The sequence below is a fragment of the Muscardinus avellanarius genome (assembly GCF_963383645.1).
Source record: "Muscardinus avellanarius genome assembly, chromosome: 3".
NCBI lineage: Eukaryota > Metazoa > Chordata > Mammalia > Rodentia > Gliridae > Muscardinus > Muscardinus avellanarius.
In genome coordinates, this window is record NC_137788.1 from 132,067,682 (window position 1) to 132,090,216 (window position 22,535).

Consider the following 22,535-nt stretch of genomic DNA (forward strand, 5'->3'; position numbering starts at 1 on the left):
CCGCTGATGACGCACCGCGGCCGCTTCCGGGGACGCGCGGGGGCGGGGCCACGGGGGAGGAGGGCGGGGCCGCGCCTTTCCGGCGAGTGTCGGACCGCCCCGCGGTTTGGCCTACGAACTCTGGGAACTGTTGGACTTTTCGGGTGACACGACATTTGGACGTAGGAGTAAGGATTCCTAAAGCACAGGATGCTGGAGCCGTACGGAACCCGGATAGTCGAATTCGCACAGTTATTCAGCCGTATAGCCCATTTCCTCACAGTAAAAGTCGTTTCCGGCGCGGGGGCGCACCGCGCGCCTGTAATCCCAGTATTTGGGCGGTTTAGACAGGATTACAATTCAGCTAAACCTGAGCAATTTATCCGAGCCCCCGGTTGTTTTTGGTAGTGACGCTCGAATCCAGGGACGTTCTACCTCTCAACCACACCCCCAGCCCTATTTTAGTTTTAGTTCCAAACTGGGAGCTAAGTTGCTGAGTGCCTCGCCACATTGCAGAGGCTGGCCTTGAGCCCGAGTCTTGATTCATCCTTCCAAGTACCGGAATTACGAGTGTATGCTACCAATAGAGCCTAGCGTGTGGGAGCACGCTCGTAATCCTAGTACTTGGAGGCTGAAAGATAACAGGTTTGTGACCAGCCTCAGCAATGTTGAGGCCCTCCATTATTTATAATAGAGGCTGTTTCAAAATAAAGTAGGACCAGGCGAGGTGGTGCAGGTTTGTAATCCCAGTACTTGGGAGGCTGGGACAGGAGGATCAAAAGTTTGAAGCCAGCCTGATACTTAGTGATGCTCAGCAGCTTACTGAGACCATTTCCAAATAAAATAGGCCTGGGAGTGTAGCCGAGGTAGAAATCCCCCGGTTTGTCTCTGGTAACACACAATAAAATAGGACTGGGGTATAGATTGGAGGCAAGATACCTGGGTTCAACCCCTATTATCACAATGAGGCAGGAATGTACTCAGGATTAGAGCTCTTAACCTGTAGGCTCCTGGGTTTTATAGCTAGTACTGCGGAAAGATTCTGTCAGGACCAGCCAAGAAAGGGTTGAGGGCCTAGCGTGGAGGTGGAATGCGCCTACAGTACAAAGTAGGCTCAAGATGTTTTCAAGTATCTCAGGTGATCAGCACTGGTATCTAACACCCAATGTGCAGCACTCCTGGTGGCTTAGTATGCTAACACTGTAATGCAAACAACGTCCTTATATACTAGGAAATCAGTCCTGGCTCTAAAAACAGGTAGCATAGATGCTGGCTAGAACTTTAGATGGAAACCCTGAGATGACAACAGGGAAATTAATTCTACACTGGTATGATTTACAAGACAGTTTATGGGGCAAAACACCTTATTAAACCCTTTTCTGTACCATGCTTAGTTAACATCCACCACTAAGCTTAAACTGTAGTTCCAAAAACTACATACTGACCATAAGTAATTAAAATGACCATATTCTTTTTTTTGGTGGTACTGGGGTTCCTGGAAGCCCTTCTACCTCTGGGATACACTCCCAGACCTATTTTTTAACTTTTTTTAAATGTAGAAACAGGGTGTCTTAAGCCAGCGAGATCCTCTTGTCCTACCTCCCAAGCGCGGAGATTACAAGAGTGCGCCACCACACCTGGAAAATTGACCATATTCTAATGTAGCAATCCAAAGTATTATATGCTCATGCCCTCTTGTGGTTACAACAGCAGCCCGTGGAGACACACACATAACTAATGAAAATTCACACAACACACCCAATAAGCCATGTGTGTCAATGCCTTTTTGATCTGGCCTTTATTCAAAATAGGTTGTCCAAATCTTTTGACTTCATGGAATTAGACATTCTATGCAGCAGGCTTCTTTTCCTCTGTGGTAGGTTTCTTTTCCGCTGGCTTCTTTTCAGCTGCTGGTTTCTTGGCAGCTGCAGCCTTCTTCCCTAAAGGCTTTTTCGGCTTGACACCAGCAGCCTTCTTCCCCTGCTTCTTTACCACTGGCTTCTTTCCCGCAGCACCCTTCTCACCTGGTTTGGCTGCTAGTGCTGCTGCTTTGGCTGCTGCCTTATCCACCCGGAGCTTGTGCTGGAAACAAATTAGGCAGAAAATTTTAACATCAATGCTTTAGAAAATTTGACATCATCAATAAAACCAAATTAACACTTACATTCCTGGCCTGGCGAAGAATGGTGTTTCGGCGCATGGTCTTTGCATATGGATTTAGCTTCAACATGATTCTCAGGTTTTTCAGTGGATTCTTCTTCAGGACTCTGCGATGAATCTTCTTGCTATAAAAAGGTATTATCATTTTCCTTAAATGATGCACATTTTAAAATAGGTTAGCATTAAGAATTACCCTTCTAAGTATCAAAAGCTTACCGTGGTGCTCGCAGGGCACGCTGGATCTCTGGGCTTTTCAAGATTCTGCTGAGGTCTGTATTCAACATCTTATGCATGGGAAGGCTGAAGGAAAAAAAATTGACAATGGATGCCTAAATCCTCTTGTCATGTAACTACCTAGAAGAAAACATGAGCCTTAACAGATTTATTAACCATTTATATTTTTGAAATGTAAAAATTTCTACTACATTGGGGGAGAGGAAGGTATGCAATCCAAATCTGAATATAAATGTCCTTAATCTATGCTCAGGCAGGTATGGTGGTGCATACTTGTAATCTCAGTACTTGGGAGGTTGAGAAAGGAGGATGGCTGGTTTGTGGCCATCCCAGCAACTTAATGAGTATCTCTGCAACTTAGACCCTATTTAAAAAAATATGAGAATAAAATAGGGTGGGAGGATGCAGTTCAGAGATAGAATGCCTCTGGGCTCAATCCCCCAGCACCCCCCCCCGGCAATCCATGCTCAGAGCCAAAGATGGGACATGCCTATAATCCCAGTTCTTGGGAGGCTAAGACCTAAATATCACAGGTTTAAGGACAGCCTCAGCAATTAGCAGACTCTTGATCTACCTCCTGAGACTGTTTCCAAGTAAGAAATAAAATTTAGCTAGGGGTGTAGTTCAAAGGTAGAATGCAGGAGTCCAATCTCCAGCAATCCCCACCTAATATAACCTATGCTCAGCATATAAATCAGAAGCACTTACTTGTAGTTGCTTTTAAGGGAAGCAGCTTTACGCCAAGTGCCATACAGCTCATCTAACTTCCGGAAAGCACTTTCAGTCCAGATGCAGAAACGCCCAACATGCCCGCCAGGAGCAAGTTTCAAAATGTTCAGCTTGCTTACATTAAGCAGAGTAATTCCTTTTAAAGAAAAAGAATTAAGAAACCTATATTTTCAATAGAACAATTTTTTTTTTTACCTATACAAAGAACCCAAGAACAATTGGAAGTTTCAGACACCAATGGCTTAACTCATTCAGCCAAGAAATCAGAACTTTCCACAAAATCATGTATTTCAGAAACACGGACCATAAAGTGGAATCTCATCATAATCAAAGCTGAGTAAGTTTGCGAAGTGTAGGTAATCAAACAAATGGTACAAGAATTACCAGGGATGTTCCTGAAGGCCTTGATGATACCATTGTCTTCATTGTAGATGATACAGGGCCCCCTCCGCTGGATACGGCGACGGTTTCTCATTTTGCCCTTGCCGGCTCTCATTCTCTGAGAGGCATAGACCTACAAAGCAAGCAGTTTTTGTGCTCTAAGTCTGTTTTCTTCAACATATCTTCAAATAACAAAAACAACCCCTCCACTATGTGGTGAAGGCCTCTAGCCACAGCTACTTGTCAGGATGAGGCAGGGCTGGGAACGTAGCACAATAGTAGAGAACCCCTGGGTTATTCAACCCCAAGTACAAGTTGGGGAAGGGGTTCCCCCAAGTTAACAATCAAACAACATGTCCAAGATTATAAACACAAACATAAATAGCACCTGGGACTCAAACCTGAGTAACCCGGCTCCTAAATTTATTATCTTTTTGCTTAAGTTTAAGGAGCCAGACCTCTATTGCTCTTAATACATTCCATGGATTCAATCAAATGCAGATCAGAAGACTTCCCTGTATCCATAATGAGGATAATTTTATTTTTCCTACACAATGTTTACATACTATCTATATCAGATATTACCAAAGGATACTCAGGATGGCTTGTCCTGTCCTTCATACTTTTGAAAAACAAAACCTGAGAATTTGTGTGCATCAAAGATCACCATGAGTTAATGGGTACATTGAATCTACCTTTTTGATATCATTCCAGGCCTTAAGTTTCTTAAGAAGCAAAACAGCCTCCTTGGTCTTTTTGTAACTTTCAACTTTATCTTCAACCACCAAAGGAAGTTCAGGAACTTCTTCAATTCGATGACCTGACAAACCAATTTAATACTTATCTGGTTATCCTGAAACATTAAAAAAAAACTAAAACATTTTATATAATCTACAAAAGCAACAGCATACAATTTAGTGAGTCAGAATTTCCACAAATATCATGTGTTTCAGAAACACGGACCAATTAAGTGGAATTTCATCATTTTGACAGTTGAAAATGTAGTACAGAACAGTGGGAATTTGGAAAGCCAGTTTTCTAACTATATAATAAATCACTAAAGCAGCAGTTCTCCAATTACATAGTTGATACCCGACTTATTGTGAACCAATCAGAACCTGGCATTACATAAAAGTAAAATTTAGTCACTCTGAGATGAATAATAACATCTTCAGATGTTAAATAGGCATGTTTTGCCAGGCATGGTGGTGCACACTTGCAACCCCAGCATTTGAGAGGCTGAGACAGGAGAATCGTGGTTCATGAACAGCCTCAGCTACTTTAGGTCCTTTACAACTCAGACCCTGTTTCAAAATAAAATAAAAAAATAGAGATGGGAATGTAGCTTGGAGGTAGATTGCCCTGGGTTCCTTCCCTAGTACCCCCCCCCCAAAAAAAACCCACCAAAAAAAAAAACACCAAAAAAACCAGGCATGTTTTGTCTCACTTATGAAACAAATTACTACGAACCTTTAGACATGACCAGTGCTGGTAAGGCCGAGGCGGCCAGGGCAGAGCAGATGGCATATCGCTTTTGGGTGGTGTTCACTCTACGGTGCCAACGACGCCAGGTTTTGGTTGGTGCAAACATGCGGCCTCCTCGACACATCTGTATTCTTGGTTAAGAAACACAGCTTTCAAATTTTAGGAATAACAATGGTTATTTCTTGCTCAGAAAGAATTTTCGTCAACCTTCTGTACCAGCATACTGACAGCAGGCAACTGTCACTGAGAACAGAGTAAGACGCAAATTACGACATCATGGCAAGCAAACGCCCCGTGAACTCCTTTCTCCTTAAGAAAAATAACTCCAGATTCCACATCTGTCTAGAGCACAGGTTCCCAAAGTAAGCAATATGGCCTCAGGAGGATGCCAATATATATCAAGGAATGCAAAAATTGTTACTGCTCTCTTTAAAGAAAGTAGAAGCAAGGTATGATGAAACAAGCTCCCCAAGTACGGGAGAAGTAGAAATAAGAGTATGTCAAGTTCAAGACCAGCCTCAACTTGGCCAGACCCTTAAAAAACAAAAAAAGGACTAGGGGCTTATTTCAGAGGTAGAATATTTATGGGTTCAACACCCAGCACAAAAATATAAAACAAAGTAGGTAGATATCTAGGAGGCCGAGTAGTTTTTTTCTTCGAACAAGTCTTTAAGCAGTTTGGGAACCTTTGACTAGAGCAATGGACACTTTTAGTATTTTGGGTACAAATGTCATATGAACAAACCTGCTGGATTCCAAGAAAGCTGACCAACCTAGGTAGTAGTCAAACAAAGGATACATTTCCAAAGGCACCCTGGCCAGAACGGTGGGTCCCACCACCTCGAACTCTGGGAATTCGAGCCACAGCTCTGCCTGTGCCCCAAGACTCAGCACTGGTCTGATGACCTAGAATTAGAAAGAAGTTTTAGCCACTTAAGCATAAAAACCTATGGCTTTTTTTTATATATAAGCAGCAACAGCATCAGAATATCCAAGAAAATCATTTGGTTCAGAAACACGGACCAATAGGAGAATTTCATCACTACTGTAAAGCAGCACTTAAAGTGTAATAACTTGTGGAAATGATAAATCCATACCTGCTAGTTCGCTGACAGCATAGGGCTGCCTGTTGTTTTTCCTCAAGTTGGTGTGAACAAAGTTTACAATATCTGGCCGAATAGGAGCTTTGAACACAGCGGGCAAATTGACATTTTTGCCAGATGACTCCCCTTTTTCGGAGTACACCGATATCAGGGGTCGAGCACACGCCTTCAAAGAAAAAAAAAAAAGATACCAATACAATAGTAAGCTACAAACATCAGGTGTATTAACACATCAATAAGCCACCATATTCTTTAAGACACTTAGAATCTCAAGCTCCACTAACATATTCTGCTTTTCAAAGAAAATGGTGTATCATAAACTCTTAAAAGCCAGTTTTAGAAAGCACAATTCTCTACCAAAACTGTAAAATAAGGCTGAAAAATACTCTTTAATTTCCCCACCTACTTCTATCCCAATTGTTTGCAAGTTTACTAGGGTTCATTTACTCAAACTTCCAGTTCCACTCACCCTCATTCCCTTTTAAAGAGGCCTTCCAAAGCCGCCTTGTATAAACGGATCATTTTACTGTTCTGGTCACTACAACTTCTTGCGGTTTTTTTTAGAAGTTCTCACGCTGGAGCCCCCTTTACTAGCATGCCTCTTCACCTCCTTCGTCTTCTACTACCACAGGTTACAGCTGAACTAAGGCGTCCTGATTCCCAATGTCCACAGCACTTACTGTAATTACCATGTATTTAGTCCAACTTAATCACCAAGTATAAGGACAGAGTTGCCCATCTTTCTGTTCCTAACTCCAACTCAGAACACTACGTAGCACACACATGGCCAGTGAGGGGAAGCAGAACAGGTCACATTCTGTGAACTAAGAACTCAAACGCTTAGAGAACACCGAACAGACGAAAAACAGTTTTTATGGAAATGATTGCAAAAATAGAAACATTGAGAAAAAAAGCATTCAACAACTGTTCCCCCCATAAAGCCCCTCCTTCAGAAGATGGAAATGAACCTTGCCCGACAGCACTTTAAGACACAAGGCCCCAAATATCCTCCTTTGTGGCTCTCCCCTTACTCCATCTTAGGCCCCCAAGTTTTCCATTTCCTGCAGAACTCAAGTTCCCTATGACCAAGGGCAAGCTAAAATCCAAACATCCCTGAGCGCCACCGGCGTCCTCCTGGGTGCGGACGCCCACGTTGCCTCCAAGATGGCTGACGGAGGCCACGCAGCCCGGGCCCCAACAGACAGCTCTGGTCCTCTTCGTTTCGTCCTCGCCTCCTCCCCTGTGTGTTCTGTGTCTCGAACCCGCCATCTTTCCCTGCTGCCCGGGACGAGGGCAAAGGCTGCAGCCAGACTGGACTCACCATGGCGCGGAGCGGAGACGGCCACGCTCCTCTCACCCCGAGGCTCCACAGGAAAAGGAAGTGCGCGGCGCGGCCGCCCTATATGTAACCTTCCGCTCGGCTCCGCAGGCCCCGCCTCAGGCCGGCGCGCGGGCGCCGGACCCGCCAACGCGCCTCAGAAGAAACTACAGCCTCTCACTTCCTTCTGTGTGTCAAAGCACAGCATCTGCGTTTCCAAGTTTATAATAATAATGCTTAGAAAAGACGGACTACTTTTTGCGGACTAATCCGTAATAAGGTCACCAACTCTCGCGAGATGAGACGTCTTTCCCCCGCAACTCCTACCTTTCTTTTACTTTTTTCTGCCACAGTTGGAAAACGATCGGAACACGAGGCATCTCTGGATACTGTAAAAGAAATTATTTTCGCTTCGGCGACCCTTGCAACTAATTCGGCGCGGAAGAAGTCCCGGCGGGGCGGGGTCGCGGGCTGACGTCACTTCCGGGCGCGCAGTTCGCTTGGCGGAACCGGCGGGACCGAGGCGGAGGCGGAATGTGGGCCCGAGCGAACCGCGCGGCCGAGGCCTTCCACGCCTGCCTGCTGCAGTGAGTCGCGGCCCCTGCTGTCGGCCGGGCTGGGGCACCGCGCTTCTCCCGCCCGGTGTCTGGGTTCCCTGGCTTTGCCACAGCTCGAGTTAGACTCGGCCCGGCTTCCGGGACCGCGCGCGGGCGGCCGCCCTGCCCCCTGAAGCCGGGCTCGGCGGGGGCCGCTCTGTCGGCGGGAGAGAGCCCCGCGCGCTGGCGGTGGACGGACAAGGGTACCAGGGACAGTGCTTTGTTTTTTTTCTTGCGGTACTGGGGATGGAGCCCAGGGGCATTCTATTTCCGAGCCAGCCACACCCCCGCCCTATTTTTTATTCTTTATTTTGAAACGGGGTCTCATCGAGTCTCCAAGGGCCCCACTAAGTATCTGAGGCTGGCCGCGAACCACGATCTTCTTGTCTCAGCCTCCCGAATGCTGGGATTGCGAGCGTGCGCCACCACGCCCGGCTCGGGGTAGTGTATTTCTGATGACGCTCACACTTGGGAAATGCAGAAGCACCTCCAGAATATTGGCACCTTTCACTTGCCTTCCTGACGCCCAACATTTGAGCGTCTTTTCTGTTTTTGTGGTCCTGGGGATTGAACCCAGGGGCATTCTCTCTCTCAGCTACACCCTCAAGCCTATTTTTATTTTTAATTTGAAATAGGTTCTCACTAGGTTTGTCTGAGGCTGCCCTCGAACCCGTGGTCCTCCGTCTCAGCCTCGCAGACACTGGGATCACAGGAGAGCGCTGCTTTGCCCGGCTGATGCTGCGTATTTTTACTCGAGACTGTTACCGCATGGGCTACAGTCTTCATGCTCGAGGAATGGTGCGATGACTTTAAAAAAGCGCCTTTCAGTGGTCCACTGACTTCGTGTTATTATTTATTTTTATTTTTTTGTGGTACTGGGAATGGAACCCAGAGACCTTTTACTTTTGGGCTACACTCCCAGACCTATTTTATATTTCATTTGGAAACAGGGTCTCACTAAATTGCTGAGAGCCTCACTAAGTAGCTGAGGCAGGCTTCGAACCCGTGCGATCCTCCTGTCTCAGCCTCCCAAGTACTGGGATTATAAGCATTCACCACCACGCCCGGCTTTTCCACTATTATTCTTATAGTGGAGTACTACTACCAAGGCATATGTAAAAGCTGAATTCAGTTCTCAAATTTGAGCTTGCATCAGAATCACTTGTTGGGTTGTCAAGACACAGATTGCTAGGCCCCACCTGTAGAGTTTCTGATTTAGTTCTAGTTGAAATGGATGCTGCTGGCAGGGCATCACACTTTGAGAATTAATGCAGTCTACTTCACTATGCTCAAAATGCTACAATTTTTAATTGTTATTGCCTTTTTTTTTTTTCCTGCTCACGAAAGTAATAATGTTTGTAAGGGTTTTTTGTTGTTTTGATTTGGTTTGATTTTGGTACTGGGGATTGAACCCAGTGGCATTCTACCTCTCAGTGACACCCCCAAACCTTTTTTATTTTTTATTTTGAAACAGGGTCTTTTCAAGTTGCCACTGTTATATAGTGTTTCATTCTGTGGTTGTTTTATGTCTATTTAATCAGTCCCCCAATGGTATATTATTTAAATAAACCCTTTATACTTCCCAATTATTTCATGAGTGTTATTAGTCTTTTTCTCCATAAGCATCAAAGATTTCTGTCTCTTCTTTGGTTCCTCATAGTGTGTATGTATCCTGCTGTTGACTGAAAATTTTGCACAAGGGACCACAAAACTGAATTAGTCTTTCCTCCTACCCTGACATTCTTTTTTTTTTTTTTTTTTTTCTTTTTTTAGTGGTACTGGGGTTCCTGGAAGCCCTTCTACCTCCAGGCTACACTCCCAGACCTATTTTTACATTTTTATTTGGAAACAGGGTCTCCTAAGCCAGCGCCCGTGGCTGGCTTCGAACCTGCGCGATCCTCCTGTCTCTGCTTCCCAAGGGCGGGGATTTCAAGCTTGCACCACCATGCTGGGCCTACCCTGACATTCTATCCTTGAACTCTGACCCTAAATCAAGAATTTTAAATTCAAGACCCCTGTCTTTGTTTTTCACTCTACCCTACTGCCACTTCATCTAGTCAGGCCTCTTACTCGTTCCTGTTCTGAAGTGCTACAAGTTTTCACAGCCATTTTCCTGGACTCCAACTTATTACCCTTCACCTCAGTGTCAAAGAGATCTTTCCCATTTAAAGTCCAAGTTGCAAAGTGTGATGGCACATACCTGTAATTCCACCTACTGAGGCAGGATGATCACAAGTTAAAGGCCAGCCTGGGCAACTTAGTAAGGTCTTGTCTCAAAAACAACAACAAAAAGCTGGGGATATAACTCCCTGGTGAAGCACATGTCCAGCATGTGCTTGGCCCTGGGTTCAATCCCCAGTACTACATAGCTATATCTCCACCACAGCGTCCTATACAGTATTTGTCTCTCCTTACCTTATTGGTTTACTACTTGTATTCTAATCAAGGCTATGCTTTTGTTTGATATCCCTAGATTCTAGCAAGAATTTCTGGTTTTAAATGCACATGCTTGACAGATGATGATTTGATGGTTGATTAATCCTATACATAAAAGACAAACATCATTAAATCAAAATCATGCACAATACAGCAAAAGTGAATCAGCCAGATGAAGAGGCTGAGAGAGGAGGATTGCAGGCTCGACAGCCTCAGCAAATAGTGATACCTTCATCAATCTAGTAAGACCCTATTTCAAAATAAAAATAAGGTAGAGCTGGGAGTGTAGCTTGGAGGCAGAAGGCCCTGAGTTCAATCCCTATTCCCCCCCCCCCCCTTCCAGGTGAATCAGGCACAGGCACAGGCCTGCTTTCACATTCCTATTTCACATGGCCATATATTAGATCATGTAGATGGAAATGGTGTCCTAAAAATTCTGTTGGATTCTTCAGTGGCTCTAAAGGCTCTGATAGGCATTTTGGAATTGCATTTTAGTGTGTTAATACTTTAACTGGGATTGCTATTTTAAAACTGTCCTGAATTTGCCCAGACATATTGGTGCTCTCTTAAAATCCCAGTACTTGGGTAACTGAAGCAGGAGGATCACTAGTTTAATTGGAGGATCACAAAATAAATAAGTAGCCAGGCAAGGTGGCACATGCTTGTAATCTCAGCATTTGGGAAGCTGAGACAGGAAGATCACAGTTCCAGCACAGCCTCGGCTACTACATAGTGAGGCCCTTTACAACTCAGTGAGACCCTGCTTCAAAATAAGGAAAAAGCCGGGCATGGTGGCGCACACTTGCAATCCCTGTGCTTGGGAGGTGGAGGCAGGAGGATTGTGCAGGTTTGAAGGCAGCCTCACTGGCTTAAGATACCCTGTTTCCAAATAAAAATATAAAATAGGCCTGGGAGTGTAGCCTGGAGGTAGAAGGGTTCCATCCCCAGTATCACCAAAAATAAATAAATTAATTAATTTTAAAAAATAAGGAATAAAAAATAGGGGTAGTGGTATAGCTCTAAGATAGAATGCCGCTGGGTTCCATCCCCAATACCAAAAATAAATTAATAAATAAAACACAGGGTCTTGCCTAGTCTAGTGTGGTGGCACACACTTATAATCCCAATTTAATGAGGCCATCTTCAACTTAGTGAGACTCTTTGTTTCCAAATAAAAGAATAGGTCTGGGGGTATAGATCTGAGATAGAATGCCCTTGGATTCCATTCCCAGTACCACCAAAACAAAGAAAGAAAAAGGGCCAGTGGTGTAGCTCTGAGGTAGAATACCCTGGGTTCAATCCCAGTACTAAATTAAAAAAAGCCAGGTGTGGTGGTACACGCTTGTAATTCCAGCATTTGGGAGGCTGAGACAGGAGGATCACACAGGTTCGAAGCCAGCCTCAGCTACTTAGTGAAGCTCTCAGCAGCTTAGTGAGACCCTGTTTCCAAATTTTAAAATATAAAAATAAGTGTGGAAGTATAGCCTGGAGGTAGAAAGCCCCTGGGTTCCATCCCCAGTACCACCAAGAAAGAAAAGAGAAAGAAAGAATGAATGAATGGTTTGGAGGTTCCATTCCCCAGTACTGAAAAAAAAACAAAAAACTGTTGATATGTTGAAAAGATCAGCAACCTAATTTCCTACTGCCTTTAAGAAAAAAGTGCAGCCAGCATGGTGGCGCATGTTTGTAATCCCAGCATTTGGGAGGCTGAGACAGGAGGATCTCGGTTTGAGGACAACCTCAGCTACTACTTAGTGAGGCTCTTTGCAACTCAGTGAGACCCTGTTTTGAAATAAAGAATAAAAAATAGGACTAGGGAGTGTAGCTCAAGGTAGAATGTCCTTGGGTCCATCCCCAGTACCACACAAGAAACAAGTGCACCCAGTTGTAAGCAGCGGTCTATTAGCCTCTATCACACACAGCTACTCGTAGCCTAAGGAAGGAGGATAGCAAGTTGGAGGCCAGCCTGGGCGACTTAGCAAAACCCTGTGTCAAGATAAAAAATAAAAGATCTGGGATGTAGCTCAGTTTAGAGTACCTCTGGATTTGGTCCCTAGTACACAAAAAATCTATCACATCTCTTCTTTCATTTTTCTTTGTTTCTACTACTGTCTTTTAGTTATGGCTTGGGGATGCTATAAGTACTTTGGTTTTTCCTTTTTCCACTAATTTCATGCCAAGATAAAATGCTGGCGTGTGTGCGTGCGTGCGTGCGTGTGTGTGTGTGTGTTGGTGGTACTTGGGGTTGAACCCTGGAACATTCTACCTCTGAGCTGGAATCTCAGTGTTATTTTATTTTTTTTTAATTTTGTTTTGTTTGTTTTTGTTTGGTACTGGGGATGGAACTCAGGGGCATTCTACCTCTGAGCAACACCTCCAGCCCTCTTTTTTATTCTTTATTTTTTGAAACAGGGTCTCACTGAGTTGCAAAAGGCCTCACTAAGTAGCTGAGGCTGGCTTCAAACCTGTGCAATCCTCCTGTCTTAGCCTCCCAAGTGCGGGGATTACAAGTGTGTGCCACCAAGCCCAGCATTTTTTTTTTTAATTTTGAAATATGATCTCACAGATGGGCATGGTGGTGCACCCTTGTAATCCCAATACTTGAGGAGGCTGAAACAGGATCGCAGGTCCCAGGCCAGCCTCAGCTACTTAGTGAGGCCCTATTTCAAAAAAGGAATAAAAAATAGGGCCAAAAGTGTAGTTTGGAGGTAGTATGCCCCTGGGCTGTACCCACAGTACTTTAAAAAAAAAAAAAAAAAAAAGTAAGCAGGCGTGGTGGCACACGCTTGTAATCCCTGCGCTTGGGAGGCTGAGACAGGAGGATCGCACGGGTTCGAAGCCAGCCTCAGCTACTTAGGCTTTCAGCAACTCAGTGAGACCCTGTTCCAAATAAAATATAAAAAAAAAAAGGTCTGGGAGTATAGCCCGGAGGTAGAAAGAAGTAGACGAGATAAAAGAAATAGGGTCTCACTAAGTTGTAGAGAGCCTTGCTAAGTTGCTAAAACTGGCTGTGAACCTGCTGTCCTCCTTCCTATCTCTGCCTCCCAAATACTGGGGTTACAGGCCGGTCCCACCACATCTGGCTCAGTGCTGGTTAACTTTTGAGTTTATAACTATACTGATAACTGACCTGTATTTTTCACATGTGGTTCTGCATTTCAGGGAATATAATGAAAGAAAGAAAGGAATCTGTAAGGACCCATTTATCTATGAGGTATGATCAATTTATTTTGTTTTTAAACACAACTCAATCTTAAAATTATGGAGTTTGAAGTCAGATTTATTGGAGCTAATGTACATACAGTGAATTTTATTCTTTTAGGGTATACTTAGGAGTTTTAATGAATACCTTTGGTCATGTAACCACATAATCAAGCTATAGAACATTCCTTTCACCTTTAAAAATTTTTCTAATGTCTCTTTATAGGCAACCCTTTTTCTTGTCCCTGCTTCCTAGAAACTACTAATTTTTTTTTTTTTGTACCTGTAGGTTTATTTTTATTTTATTTTATTTTTGCAGTACCGGAATGGAACCCACAGGCTACATCCCCAGCCCTAGAGTTTAGTCTTTTTACTTTTGAAACAGGGTCTCACTGACTTGCTAAGGGTCTCGCCAAGTAGCCGAGGCTGTCCACGAACTGTGATCCTCTGGTCTCAGCCTCCTGAATGCTGGAATTACAAGCGTGCGCCACCACGTCTGGCTGTCCCTATAGCTTTGCCTTTCCCAGAATGTCATTTAGACAAAATCATACAGCTTTTTGCATCTGGCTTTTTTTATTTAGCATAATGCATTTGAAATTCATCTAAATTGTTTTGTGTATCAATAGTTCTTTGTATGTGTGATGGTGGGTACTGGGAACTGAACTTAGGGGTGTTCTACCTCTGAGCTATATCTCTAGCCCTATTTTATTTTTTGTTTTGAAACAGGGTCTCACTAACTTGCTTAGAACCTCGCTAAATTGCTGAGGTTGATCCTGAATCCCTCTTTTCTCAGCCTCCCAAGTACTGGGATTACAGGCGTGCGCCACCACGCCTGGCTTGTTCTTTCCATTCTTTTACTGCATATAGGTGTAGTATGGTTTGACGATGCAGTCATGGGTTGAAGGACATTTGGGTTGTTTCCAATTTTTGGTAATTACTAAAAAAAAATTATAAAGAACTGGGGAAAAGCTGCTATAAGCATTCATTATATTCTTTAAGCATCTTATAGGTGCTAAGTTATATAAGGCTTCTCATAGTTAAGGAGATAAAACCTACATTGATAAGATAATTAATGAACTAAATAGTTACATGTTAAAATACAAATAAGCGAGGGTTAAATGACCATGAATATTGAGGACTTATATATATATATAAATATATCATATTCAATATATGGTTTGAAATCAGAAAATATATATCTTCTAGCTTTGTTCTTTTTCAAGATCGATGTGGGTACCTAGAGTCCATATTCCATATTAGGATAGATTTTTTTTTCTGAAAAATAAATATATAAATATATGATAGTTTCACCTAAAAAATAGAAAAAAATAGATTCTCTGGTAAGAAAGAAAGCAAAAAGAAATATTGAAATGTTATCTTTAAGTCATCAAAAGCTTGGTATCAGACAAATGAAACTGTTATGAGAGATTATCATTTTTAATTTTGGATAAATTGCTATAATACTAGATGTCAACTACTAAGCCAAGCATAGGAGGGGGGGATAGGGAGAGAACGGGGTGGGGATCGGGTGGGGGCTGACTGGGCAATGTGTGCATGTATGTCTACAAAAGTATGTATCCCACTATGATGTATGAATACAGTGCACCAATTAAAAATAAATATGGGAAAAAAATATATATCTATATGTATGTGTATCAATATAAAACTCTCAAAATTGATATGAAAGACAAAGCAAAGGATATGAGTAAGTACTTTTTTTTTTTTTTTTTTTTTGTACCGGGGATTGAACTCAGAGCTCAGAGGCATTCTACCTTCAAGTTATACCCCTGGCCTGATTTTATTTCTTATTTGGAAACAGAGTCTCACTAAGTTGCTGAGGCTGGCTTCAAACCTGTGATCCTCCTGTCTCAGTTTCCTTAGGACTGGGATTACAAGTGTGTGCCACCATGCCCAACTATGAGTAAGTTATTTATTTTTTTTATTTTTGCGGGTCTGGGGTTAGAACCTAGGGGCATTTGACCTCCGAGCTACACCCCCTGCCCTATTTTTTATTCTTTATTTTGAAACTGGGTCTCACTGAGTTGCAGAGGGCCTCACTAAATACCTGAGGCTGTCCGTGAACCGTGATCCTCCTGTCTCAGTCTCCCAAATGCTGGGATTACAAGTGTTTGCCACCATGCTCGGCTTGAATAAGTAATTTAGAAAGAATAAACCAAATATAGTTACCCTTCACTGTCTAAATTCTCATTAACTAAACTCAAAATCAAATACAGTCAAGTATATGTATTAATCTTTCCCTATCTGAATTCTTGCTGCTTGATAGCTATATTAGTTTCCTAGGGCTGCTATAGCAAAATACCACAAATTAGCAGCTTAAATTATCAGAAATTTGTACTCTCACAGTTTTTGAGACCAGGGTCTAAAATTAAGATGTTGGTAGGGCCACACTTCCACTGAAGGGTGTAGAAAAGAATGCTTCCTGGTTTCCCATGAGCTTTTGGTAGTTTCCTGCAATCTTTGGTGTTGGCCTTGTAATCACATCAGTCCATTCTCTCCATGCACAGACACATGGCGTTCTCCCTGGGTGTCCTGTCTCTAAATCTCGGGGTATATGCATATCAGTCATTCCATGTAAGGCCTGCCCTTATTCAGATTAATCCTCAACTTAATTACATTTGCAAAGATCCTATCTCCAAAAAAGGTAACATCCATGGGGCCTTGGGATTAGGACTTTTAAGATATATTTAGGGGGATATAGTTTAACTCAATAGTAACTGAAACTCAAAAGCCTAGGAGATTAGAGTTATATAGTATCCTTGGCTCTCTGAACTTGGTATCTAAATGTTTCATATCCAAATTAAGAAATCAAACATTCAAATAAAGAGGATACTTATCATTTATAAGCATATTGGAGACTATTCACTTTCATTAGTGATTGTGTAAATTGACAATTAAAATAATGCTATTTTAGGCAGGTGTGGTAGTACACGCTTATAATCTCAGTACTTGGGAGGGTGAGACAGTAGGATCACAGGTTCATGACCAGCCTCAGCTATTTATTTATTTATTTATTTATTTATTTATTTATTTATTTATTTATTTATTTATTTATTTATGGTACTGGGGTTCCTGGAAACCCTTCTACCTCTGGACTACATTCCCAGACACCTATTTTTTTATGTTTTTATTTGGAAGCAGGGTCTCTTAAGCCAGTGAGACTGGCTTCGAACCTGCATGATCCTCCTGTCTCTGCCTCCCAAGCACAGGGATTACAAGCGTGCGCTACCACGCCTGGCTCAGCTATTTATTAAAGCCCTCTGCAACTTACTAAGACCCTGTTTTAAATAAAAGAGTAAAATATAGGGGTGGGGGGAGCCGGGCATGGTGGTGCATGCTTGTATTCTTAGCATTCAGGAGGCTGAGACTGGAAGATCATGGTTTGCGGACAGCCTCAGCTATTTAGTGAGACCCTCTGCAACTTAGTGAGATCCTGTTTCAAAATAAAGAATAAAAAATAGGGTAGGTAATGTAGCTCGGAGGTCGAATGCCTCTGGGTTCCATCCCCACACCCGCCAAAAAAAAAAAAAAAAGGTGGGGTATAGCTCAGAGGTAGAATGCTCCTGGGTTCAATCCCTATTACTGCAAAAAGAGAAAAAGACAGGAGGATCGCAGGTTCGCAGACAGCCTCAGCTACTTAGTGAGGCCCTCTGCAACTTAGTGAGACCCTGTTTCAAAATAAAGAATAAAAAATAGAGTAGGGGTTGTAGCTCAGAGGTAGAATGCTCCTGGGTTCCATCCCCAAATCACACACACACACACAATATATAATATATAATACACACACACACACACACACACACACACACACACACACACATACATATATGTTTATAACATGGTTTGACATATGTTTTTAACAGGGTGATGTCCAAGTACAGCTGATTACCAAAGATCAACCAAACCCTCTGAGAAATATTCTAAATGAAAATTACTTAGTTTTCATTATGGAAAAAGTGGTAAGTAGTTATTGGGTTTTTGGTTGTTTAAGTCTTTTTATGTGTGTGTAAGACTAAGAATTGAACCTTGGAGCATTCTACCTGTGACCTATACCTCCATCCCATTTTATTTTTTATTTTTGAAACAAGATCTAAGTTGTTAAGGATCTTCTTGAACCTTCAGTCCTTCTCTTTCTGCCTCCCAAGTATTGGGATTATAGGAGTGTACTATCGTGCCCTTTAATTTTTAATAAACAAATTTATTTCCTTGGGAATAATCTCAAATACACATATTTTCCTTCAGTGTTAGAGTGAATACTAATTCTTTTAGGAATAGACACAATGCTGTTTAGTAGAAATACGTCAACCATGTGTGTAAACTAGTTTATGGCTAGAAATCATTTGTAGTTAAAGGTATAGAAATTAATACCCTGTGTTTTGTATGTAGTTATTCCCTCAATTTTAAGGGGTTGGTTTTTTAAGTGCCCTTTTACCTGGTTAAATAAACATTTTAAAGCCTTTAGAAAAGGAAGAAACAAGTCATGTTGAAGAACCGCAATCTGAAGAAACGGCTATTTCTGATTTGTCAACTGGTGAAAATGTTGGGCCACTTGCTTTACCAGTTGGGAGAGCAAGGTAAGTTTTTTTTTATTAGCAAAGAAGTAGGAATGGATAGTAGGATTTAAATTGAAAGGATTCTAAGCCGGACGTGGTGGCGCACGCTTGTAATCCCCGCACTTGGGAGGCTGAGACAGGAGGATCACGCAGGTTCAAAGCCAACCTCAGCTACTTAGTGAGGCTCTCAGCAACTTAGTGAGACCCTGTTTCCAAAAAATATATAAAATGGGTCTGGGAGTGTAGCCCGGAGGTAGAAAGCCTCTGGGTTCCACCCCCAGTACCACCAAAAATAAAAATAAATAAATAAAAATAAATTGAAAGGATTCTTATGAACATTGGGAAAAATATACTTCTAGCCCCATATACCTATCTCCCTTTCTTCTGCCCTCCCCTAGATATGTAAGCAGCTCTAAGCACACCTCTGTTTGGACAGCCATAGATAGCCCAAACACGACCAGGAAGAGTGGCAGTTACCTTCCCGTCCTACACCCTTCTGCCACTTTACTGTTATTGCTTCTTAACTGTTTTCCTTGTCTGATATGGTTCTTTTTTTTTTTTTTTTTTTTTTTTTTTTTTGTGGTACTGGGGTTCCCGGAAGCCCTTCTACCTTCGGGCTACACTTCCAGACCTATTTTTACATTTTTTTTATTTGGAAACAGGGTCTCCTAAGCCAGCGCGCGCGGCTGGCTTCGAACCTGCGCGATCCTCCTGTCTCTGCCTCCCAAGCGCGGGGATTACAAGCGTGCGCCACCACGCCCGGCTGATATGGTTCTTGAGTAATCTAGCCTCAGAGTGATATCTATAAAATGAAAACCTAATCACATTGCATCCATGATTAAAAGTCTTTTAGAAGCTGGGTGTGATGGTACACGCTTATAATACTAGTACTTGGGAGACTGAGACTTACAGGATCGTAGGTTTGAAGCCAGCCTCCACAACTTAAGCACTCCGCAACTTAGTGAGACCATTTCCAAATAAGAAATAAAATCGGGTTAGCAATATAACTTGGAGTTAGAATGCCCCAGGGTTCAATCCCAGGTACCAAAAAAAAAGTCCTTTAGTGGTTTTTCATTACCTTTATAATAAGAACCATATTTCTCATGAGTAACATATAGGAGGCTTTGTTGTCTGACCTTGGAGTTTCTCCCCCAGGGGTGGTACCATACTCAGTGGGCACTGGAAATATTCAGCAGTATCAGCAATATTTTTTGTTGTCATAATGATCCAGGAGAAGCCGGGCATGGCGACATACTTGTAATCCCAGTACTTGGGAAGGGAGGCTGAGACAGAGGATCACAATTTGCGGCCAACCTCAGCTACTTAGTAAGGCCCTCCACAACTTAATGAGACCCTGTTTAAAAAAAAAAAAAATAGGGCTGTGGGTGTAGCTTGGTAGTTGAATGCCCCTGGGTCCAATCCCCATTTCCATAAAAATAATAGTAATAACAACAATAGCCGGGTGAGGTGGTGCATGTTTGTAATCCCAGCATTCAGAAGGTGGAGACCAGAGGATCTTGGTTTGCAGACAGTCTCAGCTTTGCGGGGGTATATCTTGGAGGTAGAATGCCCCTGGGTTCCATCACCTGTACTGCAAAAAGCAAAACAAAACAAAACAAAAAAACAGTAATGGCCGAGAAGAGCTACTGGCATTTCGTAGGACTGGGCTGTGGGAGGTAAATATCCTGCAGTGCATGGGACTGTCCTGCACAGTCATTCCAGTCAAGATGCGTGTGCCCTCTTAGAAACCCTGTTGCCCATCTGCAACTTAGTGAGACCCTGTTTCAAATAAGAGTAGGCTCGGAGGTAGAACGCCAGAGTTCAGTCCCTAGTACCACCAAAAAAGGAAAGAAAAAAGAAACCCTATTGCTTCTGTCTGCCTTCTGCCGCCCTGCTGTGTAGCCATATGCACTTCTGGTTGTCCAGCCTCTCCTTACCTTCAAAACCAGATATCCTTTGCTTTCAAGGAGTTCTGGAAGCCTGGTGTGATGATGCACTCTTGTAATCCCAGAACTTGGGAGATTGAGACAGGAGTAGTACCTGTCGCAAAAAAAAAAAAAAAAAAAAAGGGAATTCTGGAGGATAGGGTCATAAAAAAAAAACACTAGAGAATGATAGCTATAATTATTATAGTAATGGTCACAAAGTGACTTCCTTCATGTGGGTTTTTCATTTTTCTTGTTCTGTGTATGTTTAATTTTTTATTTTGCTAAATTAGCTTATATACTCAATATTTTCCTTCCCATTTTTTTTCCTCCTAGACAACTTGAACATTATGTGTATTGGCTTTTTTGCTCTGTATTTCTTCTTGCATTTCAAACCTTCCTTCTGGGATTATTATACTTTCATTCTGAAGTAAAATTCTTTAGAAATTTCTTTCTTGAACATCTGTTTATAATAAATTTAGTTTTCATCTCTTTGGGGAAAAAAAACCTAAACATGTTTTTTGGGTAGCCTTTATTTTTTTTCTTTTCTTTTTCTTTTTGCAGGACTGGGGATTGAACCGAGAGGTATTCTATCTCTGAGCTATATTCCCAGCCCTAGTTTTTATTCTTTGTTTTGAAATAGGGTCTCACTAAGTTGCAGTGGGCTTCACTAAGTAGCTGAGGCTGGCCTCAAAACTGTGATCCTGCTTTCTCAGCCTCCCAAGTACTGGGATTACAAGTGTGAGCCACCGCTCCCAGCATAGCCCTGAATTTTTATATACTTTCAAATTTGCAGGAAAAGGTAAAGGAATAGCACAAGAACTACTGTATATTTGCAACCCAGATTTACCAATTGCTTATATTTTGCTGCATCTGCTGTCATTTTCTCTTACCCCTGTTCTCTTTGTCCATATTGATATCTTTTTTTTTTTCTTTGCGGGTCTGGGGATGGAACATGGGCATTCTACCTCCAAGCTACACCACTAGCCTATGTCTTACTTTTTATTTAGAAACGGTCTTACTGAGTTGCAAAGGGCCTCACTAAGAAGCTGAGGCTGTCCAGGAACTGTGATCCTCCTGTCTCAGCCTCCCCAATGCTGGGATTACAAGTGTGTGCCACCACACCTGACCTATTATATATATATATCTTAAGTGTAGCATATTATAACAGAATATAACCTGTGTACATGTATATGGGTAGATAAGTATCTATGTACATAGATACATATATCACACACAGATAAACTTTTTTTTTTGAACTGGGGATTGAAACCAGGGCAGCATTCCACCTCCAAACTCAACCCCCAGCCCTATTTTTTATTCTTTATTTTGAAACAGGGCTTCACTAAGTTGCAGAGAGCCTCACTAAGTGTCTGAGGCTGGCCGTGAACCTGTGAGCCTTCTGCCTCAGCCTCTCAAGTACTGGTGGGATTCTGGAAGGCACACATTTATTCATTTATTTATTTATTTGTTTATTTGTTTGTTTATTTGTACTGGGGATTGAATCCAGGAATATTCTGCCTGAGGGCTGCACCTCTAGCCAGGTTTTAAAATTTTTAAATTTCAAAACAAGGTCTTGGCACATACTTATAATCCTAGCAACTTAATGAGGCTCTTAGCAACTTAGTGAGAACCTTTTTCCATACAAAAAATAAAATAGGTGTAGAGGTATAGCCCAGAGGTGGAAGGCCCATAGGTTCTATCTCTGGTACCATAAAACACAAGAAATAAACCAAGGCCTTGCTAAGTTGCTGAGGCTGACCGCACACCTGTGATCCATGTGTCACCATACCTGACCACACAATTTTTTTTTATAGTAGGGATTGAACCCAGGGACATTCTACCTCTGAGCTACTTCCATTTCTGCTGACCCCTTCCCTACCACTGCCACCTACTGAGTGCCTTGTTAGTAGCTGCTCCCATCCAGTCATTGCCTGTCACTTTCTGGAGTATTTTCTTAATCAAATGGTTTGCTCTATTCTCTTCTCTAGATGAAATGTACATACATATATATATTTGTGCATCTTGCCATTTCATTTCTAGATTTTTGTTTCTGTGAGACCCTTTATGATATATTTGTATTTATGTTTAAAATTCTCTATTTAGCTTTTAAATGTTGAGTATCAAACCTAGAGCCTGCATGCACCAGAAAAGTACTCTACCATTGAGCTGCGTTCCCAGCCCTTTTTATTTCCTGAAATTGTCTCACTGAGTGCCCAGGCTGTCCTTGAACTTGCAACCTACCTGTCTTGGACTCTGAAATAGCTGGATTACGAGTGTGTGCCATCACACCTGGGTTCTTTATAGATATATTTTAAAAAGAAAAAAAATTATGGTGCTGGGGATTGAATCCAAAGCCTCTAGCTTGCTAAGCACAAATTCTACCACTGAGATATACCCTCAGCCTAAAGAAAATT

At 42.3% G+C, this 22,535-nt stretch overlaps 2 protein-coding genes across 2 annotated transcripts in view; one reads left to right on the plus strand and one right to left on the minus strand.

The window, feature by feature from the left end:
• Positions 1 to 1,768: 1,768 nt before the first annotated feature.
• Positions 1,769 to 7,423, minus strand: RPL4 (ribosomal protein L4). Its single transcript, XM_080691165.1, has 10 exons — positions 7,393 to 7,423; positions 6,066 to 6,237; positions 5,768 to 5,874; positions 4,954 to 5,092; positions 4,179 to 4,303; positions 3,487 to 3,616; positions 3,082 to 3,238; positions 2,356 to 2,439; positions 2,144 to 2,264; positions 1,769 to 2,061 (listed from the first exon to the last, which is right to left on the minus strand). The coding sequence occupies exons 1-10, from the start codon at positions 7,393 to 7,395 to the stop codon at positions 1,828 to 1,830; spliced, it is 1,272 nt and encodes a 423-aa protein (XP_080547291.1). The 5' UTR covers positions 7,396 to 7,423; the 3' UTR covers positions 1,769 to 1,827.
• Positions 7,424 to 7,923: 500 nt separating this feature from the next.
• ZWILCH (zwilch kinetochore protein) overlaps positions 7,924 to 22,535 on the plus strand; it is a gene marked incomplete at both ends in the record, with an annotated part of 41,015 nt that continues 26,403 nt past the window's right edge. Inside the window, 5 exons of the mRNA XM_080691642.1 lie at positions 7,924 to 7,976; positions 13,584 to 13,635; positions 17,504 to 17,599; positions 18,096 to 18,214; positions 18,592 to 18,595. Coding sequence (XP_080547768.1) covers positions 7,924 to 7,976; positions 13,584 to 13,635; positions 17,504 to 17,599; positions 18,096 to 18,214; positions 18,592 to 18,595 — 324 coding nt within the window. The remainder of the gene's footprint in view (positions 7,977 to 13,583; positions 13,636 to 17,503; positions 17,600 to 18,095; positions 18,215 to 18,591; positions 18,596 to 22,535) is intronic.